The sequence below is a fragment of the Microtus ochrogaster genome, chromosome 21, assembly GCF_000317375.1.
Source record: "Microtus ochrogaster isolate Prairie Vole_2 chromosome 21, MicOch1.0, whole genome shotgun sequence".
NCBI lineage: Eukaryota > Metazoa > Chordata > Mammalia > Rodentia > Cricetidae > Microtus > Microtus ochrogaster.
In genome coordinates, this window is record NC_022022.1 from 25409780 (window position 1) to 25418348 (window position 8569).

Consider the following 8569-nt stretch of genomic DNA (forward strand, 5'->3'; position numbering starts at 1 on the left):
CTGTGGTGCTTAATTTCTGACAACACACTAGCAACGGCAATCAAAGCCAATTTCAAGCCAATTTCATGTATAGCATCCCTAACCCAGGATTTGAAAAATGTAATAGGTAGTCAAATATTTTCAAAATAAAGGTAACTTTTCATTAAAAATTTTATTTTCAAAAACCTGTCTGTAGTGACCCATATTTAAATTTCTATTCCTAAATTTCTTGAACTATAGTTTTCACATGAACAGAGCTACTCAAATCTTAATAGACTCAAAATAAAAATTTTAAAATAATTCTTAACTATAGTTACTGAAACAGCTTTAATCTGCGTATTATAAAACACAAAAGTGAAGAACAGCAAAGGCTGCTGTTCTGCCCCTATCCAAAAGGCGTTCTGAAGGAGGAGCTCACGTCTGAGTGATTTTAAAGTGCTGTTCCAACTGCCTGACTTGTGGGTGGGGGGTGAGAAGGGGGTGTTCAATTGAGCTTATCTGGTACCTTTTAGAATCAGAGTATTTTTAAACAAAACTCACCCACCCTACCTTTTCTATCTGTAATTCAATGGGTTTAAGCTTTGCTTGTTCTTCCAAATTTCAACAAATAGGTTTCGATCAATAAACAGTAAGTTAAAGAAATAAAAAATTTTATTTAAAAAACTCAAAGTATGCTTCAGAGGAGAAGTCCTGTTGTTCCTTAAGCACCCACCAGGCTTAAGTCCCAGGTACTGCACAAAGCGGGGTCTTCATGCTTTTTCTGGGCACAAACAACTGTTCTGCCCCACTTGTTTCTATCCAGTGCTGACAGACGATTCAGCTCCACTGACAGAGCGGCATCCTCAAGACTCCAGACAGACTTCAATCACAGCAGAAGATCACGCAGAAAAAACAGAAGATGTGAGGTCTGCCAACTGCCACATCTAATGTCCTCTTCCTGATTAAAGGAAAATCAAGAAGGCTTGTTACAGCGCTAATACCCAAATTCAACTTCAACAGGAGTTCCTACAATGTTTGATAAATTTACATTACCAAATACAACTGCCATTCATATTATATATTTTTTGTTTTTGAATGATTAACATAACAAAGTAATTTGGTGAGAAATTAGTAAGTAATGGTAGAGAGTGGAGCCATAAATTAAGCTAAAGCCAAGAACATCCCAGTGTTTGCCATACTTGTTGGGAAGAGAAATAAACCTAAACGGAAGGAAACGAACAGACAGCATCGATCTACAAATCCAGTTATTTAAAGGCATCTTCCTCATACTCACCTCGGAATCCACCACCTCCTCTTCCTCCTCTGAAGCCCCCACCTCCACCTCTTCCACCTCTAAAGCCACCTTAAAAAGAAAATACTTGTTAAATAATGATGCTTCTCATTTTCTGATAAGCTGTAAAAGTTGTGCCATTCCTATAATCATAAAGACTAAATACAGGTTCATCTATTGTGTTTTACAGTAACTTTTAAAAGATAAAGGTAAAGAAATAGCAGTTTCCCAAGTGGAGCAGTAGGGTTAACTCAAGATCACCACCTTTCCTGTTTTCCACATCACATGTATTTTCTGCATGTGTATGTATGTGTATATATGTACATGTATGTGCATGTATGCATGCTAGAGCATGCACATGAAGGTCATTGGAAAACTTGCTAGAAAAATTTAAAGAATATGCTTAGACATTAGTAGACATAAGGGTAGCCCTTGGCATATAAAATCAAAATACTCATTGATAACTAAGAAACTACAATTGGTTAGGAAATTTTTATACATAAAATACAAAATAGCGCTTCATGCATAACATATAAGCCTCCTAAAATAATAACGGACCTAGAAAACCCTACTTTTTCACATTGTAGAGCAAGACATGGCTCCCACACTCACAGGACTGTTGGAACATGTAAGCCTAGTCACCTAAGAGCACAGCACATTTAGCTGTGTCCAGCAGCCAATGCCTGACAGTGGTTAAAAACAACTGCTACCGGTTTGTGTATTTACTTCCCTTTACACCGTGACTCTTCAGTACATTCCTTTCGCAAGAAGCTAATCATAAAGCAGCCTGCCCCCATTTCACCAGCATTAGCCTCTACCTCACAACCCTCCACTGCACTAAGAAGCCATGCTGAGTGATCACAATCACGCTCTACATGAGGATCTGTCTAAGTGTACATAGTGAAACTGCCCACACTGCATTTCTCAGAATGAATCTCTTATTAAGCAATGGGTGACAGTCTCAATTAAAATCTCTATTAAAACAAGAATAATCCAAGGGTCTGAAATCTTGCAAAGGTAAAATTAAATTTTTTCCTCTGTTGAATCTGTGGAAACAATATGGGCAATATGTAAGAAAAATAAAGGTAAGGGAAGTCTGGTTACATGCTAAACTAAAGTGTACTGTATAAATCAATCCTCATTAGAAACCCCACAATAACTTACCACCTCTTCCACCACCTCGGCCACCACCTCCTCTTCCTCCTCCTCGACCTCCCCTGCCACCAGCACCTCCACCTCTGGGAGGTCCTTTCTCGCCAGGAGGACGAGGTAGAAACCTCTGCAATGGCAGCAGCTTATACGGATCTATATAAAACTGAAAGTTGAACAGTAGCAGTTAGATAGCCCAGCCTACTTAGGTTCAAATCCCATACACACTCTGAGCAAGGACTTCCCCCACCCCTCTAATTACCTAGTTTTCTTATGTATAAAAATGTAGTGCCAATTATAAAGTTCCATGGAGATCATAAGATACATAAATCAGTGCTTTAGATTGTATACATACAAAAGTCAATTCAATCTCATTTTTAGTGATACATGTCTCCAAAAATCTACATATTCATTTAAGAGAGCTGACAAGAAAAAAAATGATCAGACTTGACATGGGATTAAATTTAAGTTCATGAGATATGTCAGGATATTCAATGTGTCCAGTGCTCTGTGTGACTAACTGTTACTGAATTAACTCCATCACAGAAAGTACAATTAGGTCAAAATGCTATCTTTAGACTTTGTAACAACCTAGGCTGGCTAAGGAGAACCTGAACTCCAAAACACCAGTAGACTGGAAACAAAATAGAAAACAAGGGATGGGGATTAGAGGGCTTATATCACTATAGAAATCCTCAAGTAATCTTGCAGTAAGAAAGGCAGGGATCAGCATGGCTTCAAGGGTCTCTAAGGTAACTTTCTATTTTCAAGTCACACAGCCATGAGAAGCCCTCAGCACTGTTTCTCTCTAGGCTCTTCAGCTCCAAACACCCCTTTCAGACCTATCTACAATCAGTGCCACTTGCTATCAGCAAGTCACTGTCTCCACCTAATTTCCTGTTCTGACCTGGCTTCTGGAACCACCACTCCCCCAGCTCTTTGACACCCGACTACCACGCTATTCCTAAACCCACTGAGTGCTACGTGCACCCCCCGGAAAACTATTCTACTTTAGGGACTGTGTGTACAGCATGCATGTGCCCCTCCCCTTTCCTTGCAACTGTGTCAGCCTGCACTAAGACATTTAAATTTGGGATGGGGCCTGAGGCTCTCATGAGAACTCTACTGCTTCCACTCTTCATAGCCTATGTCTGTATATCAACAACTTCCCAGTTTTATTTATACTCCAGCACTGTGAAGTCCTCATCTTTTGACTATCTCATTGTGCCCCAAATGAAATTCACCATCCTACCTCAACCTATGTTCTCCAATGCTGCCCAAGTCAGTAAGTGGGATCATAACCCACAAAGATGTCAAAATCAAACTTCTAAAAAATGGTTGGTTGAGTTATTACCAAGTCCCACTGATTTTTTCTGTATGTTCACATCCCCGCAGCCTCTTCTCATTTTCGTGGACTCTACATCTAGCCCACAGCATCCCTGGCTTTGTACAGCCTACATGGCTGGCCCTTTCTAAGAGTGCTGACCCCTTTCCAATGGGCTTTTCGGTTTCGCCAGTGTTCTTTTAAGGACAAACGTAAAGATCAAGCTCACCCTATTATTTAGAAACAATGCTAAAACTAAAACCTAATCTCTGTCTCATAGCTTATCAAGCTCCTTCCTATCTCACCAGCCTTTTAATTCAAGAACCTTCCCCACCCACACTAAACGGTCTATACCCATCAGAGCCTTCTGCAGTTTACCATCCTGATGCTCCAGTTTTCTCTATGCAGAACCCACCTTCTGCTGTTGCTAGCTCAGTGTGTAAGTACTGGCCTAACCACATCAAAATTCTCTAGCTTCTTTCTTGAAACTGCACGGTGGATGCTACTTAAGGGCAACTGGGTCTAATTTATAAGAAGGGGGCCTAAAAGGATGACATCTTAAGAGCTGTCCTCAGGTATCTGAGATGTAACAATCTTTCCTGGTTAATTCTGAGCTTTCAGTTTCAAAAGTACCACCTCAAGGAAGGCTAGAATTAAATATGGCCCCACTACAGAGTTTCATGGCAACCATTTAATTTTTTTTAAACAGAATATAACATGTTAACGAAATACCTATGGAACCTTTTAGTATCTATCTCCATCTATCAAGTAACTTATATGCTTTTGAGACAGATGATTGCTAAGTATCTCAAGATGGCCTGGAATTCAATACGTAGCTTAAGCTAGACTCAAAGCAACTACCCTCCTGCCTCTCTGGCTCCAAGTGCTGGGACTACTGGCTTGCAACACCATGCCTGGCTAAATCATTACTTTTCAAGACTAGCAAGTTTAGAGGTGTGAAAGCCCATACCTGTAATCCCAGGACTCAGAGGTGAAGGCAGGAAGAGCACATCAGATCAGAAGCCAACCTAATCTCAACAAGTGAGGTCCCAGCCAACCAGGGCCACAGAAGACAATTGCAGGAACGTAGACTCAATGCCTGTGTTACTACACACCAGCTGCAGAGCCCCACTGCAGCACAGTGCAGGAGCCGTAACTGCCTCCCCTAAGACTATCCCTAAAGCATGCACCATTCCCCTCCGAATCTAAGAATTTTAATTATGAGTTTGACTCACCTTCTGGAGCTTTTTAAAGGACGATGCCTTCATGTTTTCTGATAGTTTGACTGAAAAATACTATTAATTATAATTAAGGAACAAGTAAGAAAGTTGTAAAAGGATAATAAATTTTTGAGTTTAAGCATTTTAAAAAGAATGCCTGGCTATAAGAAATCAAGAAACTTCCAAGAGGAAATGATATTTCCTTTAAAAACCATAATTTTTAAAAAAAAAAAAAAACAGTACCTCCCACTCCTATCATGATAGTCTAGTGGCGCCATAATCTGTAAAGCAGCAGCAGAGCAAATACAATCCTGCGGCTTGTATCCAAACGGCCTCCATTTCTAGAACTTTCCATAAAGTCAGTGGGTGAAGGCATTCTCTCCTACAGTCCTCCTTATGGTCCACCTGTAGCATTGCTATCTACTAAACGAAGCAGTGAGTTTGCTTTAGCTGATACTTACCTGGCTGGGGAGGGGAGGGACAATAATTCCTGGATGAGATCACTGGCTCAGCCCATTAGAAAGGATACAAAATCTCTAAGTTGTCCAAATATCTCATCCACTTTCCCAATCTGTTCTTTGTTTTCTAAAAACACAGGAGCATTGAAGTATGGCACCTTGTTCTCCTCTGTGGTACATTTACAAACGATGTCATCTTCACAGGGATGCATAAACTCGCCTAACACTGAAAAGAAAACAGACATGGGCCCATTTCAGACACGGATCAACTTGCTGACCACTTGGTCTTTTCCCACATCTCACCTCCAAGGCAAAGCTTGGTTATCAACACCGTGGTCCTAAGTTAGCACACCATTACTGGGGAACCTCTTAGAGACTCCCCTTCTCTCTGTGCCCTTGTACATGAAGCTAGCCACATCTCACTGCAGCCACCCTAATACATGGTTAACCAGAACAAATGAGATGCCTGGGACATGGAGATCACCCAACTTAAGACTGTCACCCTGCCATGGTTTTCACAATGAAAACAATGTAGTCCACTGACTATCCTTTCTTTTCCCCAACCTATAAACATCAATCAACCTGTTTTTGTTGATTGTCCCCTTCTTCCTTAGAACTCATTATTTTTACCACTTCTTCCAATGATTATCCTTTTCAGGAATTACAAAATAATTACCATTGTTTCTATAACCTAGAATTAAACACTGTATTTACAAAAATCACTCCCCATCCTTAACAACTAGAACCTTTCATTCCCGGTATTGCAAGTCCTACTTATTATGTTTCCTTTGAAACTTCTTTTCCATCCATCCGCCAAATGTACGGACTTCAGGTCAGCTATGAAGAGCTATGAACGTGGCCCATCACAAAATGGTACACTCACTTAAAACACGATTTTGCAGGGTTGTGTAAGGGAGTTTGTGTGTGAGTGTATGCTAATCAGGCTGCATGTTTCTGGGGTATGAACTTCACAGATGACACTGCCATGCTGAAATGTCAAAAGGTTGGCCACATCTCCTACCCTTCCACTTTTTCTTCATGTCACCTTATATTGAACATAAGGCTGCCAGTATCTCCTCTATGGCTTACTACAACACCCCTTGACTTTTAGCCACTCTGTCCAGCAAACCAATCACACATACAGATCCACCCCTCTCTTTCCTCTTACTTCCCAAGACCCACCTCCCGGATAATTATTCAAAATTACTTTAGGTAGGCATTTTCCTTGCTTTCTCCAAAGCAAATTTCCCTTGCTTTTTGGTAACGAACAGCGCAGACTAGGGAGGCTAAAAAACCTGGCTTTGGATTTCAATTGTATCACTAGGGATCACAGCAAAGAAACTTAATCCCAAACTCTTTCCTCTCTTTTAGAACGGGCTATCCACTAAATAATGTCTAATTCTCGTGTTTTCAGTCCAAACTCAAGTTCACCACCGCACTACTTCAGTTCTCATGATCGCTTCCTCATAGCTCCGGTAGGATGCTAAGTCAGTGTGCCCTTTCGGAGACTACCATCAAACTTGCTAGTCACATAAACCCCACCCGACTCCACTCCCACTGCAGAGGAGATTAAGCTCTGAAGACGACTTACAGACGACATGTTCTGGAGGTCCTTGATCTTGGAATTTATTAAAGCCTCCACGACCGCCCCCTCGTCCAAACCCTCCTCGGCCGCCGCCTCTAAAATTGCCGCCGCCACCGCCCCCTCGGAAGTGGTTGTTGTTACCGCCGCCGCCACGGTTGAAGCCGCCGCCTCCGCCTCCGCGATTAAAGCCTCCGCGACCTCCTCCTCCTCGGAAAGACATGTTCTCTCCGGCCTGGGGAGAGAGAAGGTCCGCTCCCTCTGGTCACTGCGGGCTCTGAGCATTCATCTGGCCCCCGCAGCGTCACTCAGGACCCCAAAAAGAGGACGGCAGAAACGCAGCCCCGTCACCCGCCACAGAGCCAGTGAGGAGCGCGGAGACAGGGGTGTGTCTTCGCCCCAGCCCCGGGGCCCAAGCCTCGCCGCCACATCCCCGCCCGCTCCTTCCCACATTCGTCCCCGCAGCACTCACCGCGCCACGTGCGTCTGTAGCCCAGACAGGCGCGAGCGCCGAGGACGACTTCCGGCGCGCTCAAACCTCCTCGGCCACCGTACCGGTACTACCTGACCAGAAACGCGAAGGCCTGGTCTGGCAGCGATCCTAACGCCTTCTCTAAAACAGTGTACAGCGCCGGAAGAGAAACAATGCTGTCCAACCTCACCTTCCCCAGATCCGCAAAGCCCGGGGAGCGGAAGTGACATAGAATAGCAGCGCCCTCTGTACGAGACGTTTCAGGAAGTGAGGTCTCTCGTTGCCCTTGGAGACAGCGGGGCGTCTGAATCGTTACGGTGAGTAACTAGTGAGGCGTTCTGTCCTTCGACAGGCTGGTTTGGCTGTAATTGGTTCCCGTCTCTTCACGGGCTGCGAGAAGATCCCGACCTGACTCAGCTCCGCAGAAGGTGGCCGCAACTCAGTTTGAGCGGAGCTCCGTCCTGGTCCGGCCGGGGGCACTTCAGATCCTGCCACCGCCAAATGAGATCTTTGAAGTTTCTTACCTTCCCGCCCCCCCCCACCTATGTAACTCTGTGTGCTATATTATGTTTTGTCTTTTGTTATTATTAAAATAGGAAAAGGTGTATGATCTGATAGAAAGGTTTTAATTTTTAATGTTTTAGCATTTAATCTTTTAATATTTAGTCCCAGATAGTTTATTCATTCATCAAATGTTTTGAACACCGACAGGCTGTGTACCAATCTATAGATACACCTCACCTTTCTTCTCCTTGACCTTATCACCTCTGACCTCAGTTTCCCTGTACCACTAAAGCATAATAAATGAAGTGACCTCTAGTTATTAAATTTGATTGACTTGTTTTATCTCTGGATTGTCTGAAACATCTCGATATTTGACAATATCACCTTTTCTTTGAAAGAAGGCAAAGATTGATCCCCATATCAGAGGGTTATTGTGAATAAAACTTTCAAAGTTCTTTGTAAGACAAACCTATGAACACCTGCTTTTCGATAAAGGAGCTAAAAGTATACAATGGAGAAAAGAGAGCATCTTCAACAAATTGTGCTGGCAAAACTGGATGTCAACCTGTAGAAGAATGAAAATAGATCCATATCTATCACCATGCACAAAA

The 8569-nt window shown here is 42.8% G+C and overlaps 1 protein-coding gene across 1 annotated transcript; it reads right to left on the reverse strand.

Annotated features, from left to right (window-relative positions):
* Nucleotides 1-612: 612 nt before the first annotated feature.
* Nucleotides 613-7686, reverse strand: Gar1 (GAR1 ribonucleoprotein). Its single transcript, XM_005357273.3, has 7 exons — nucleotides 7455-7686; nucleotides 6992-7217; nucleotides 5472-5626; nucleotides 4958-5017; nucleotides 2414-2564; nucleotides 1253-1321; nucleotides 613-916 (listed from the first exon to the last, which is right to left on the reverse strand). Exons 2-7 carry the CDS (start codon nucleotides 7203-7205, stop codon nucleotides 903-905), a joined length of 663 nt encoding a protein of 220 aa, XP_005357330.1. The 5' UTR covers nucleotides 7206-7217; nucleotides 7455-7686; the 3' UTR covers nucleotides 613-902.
* Nucleotides 7687-8569: the final 883 nt, after the last annotated feature.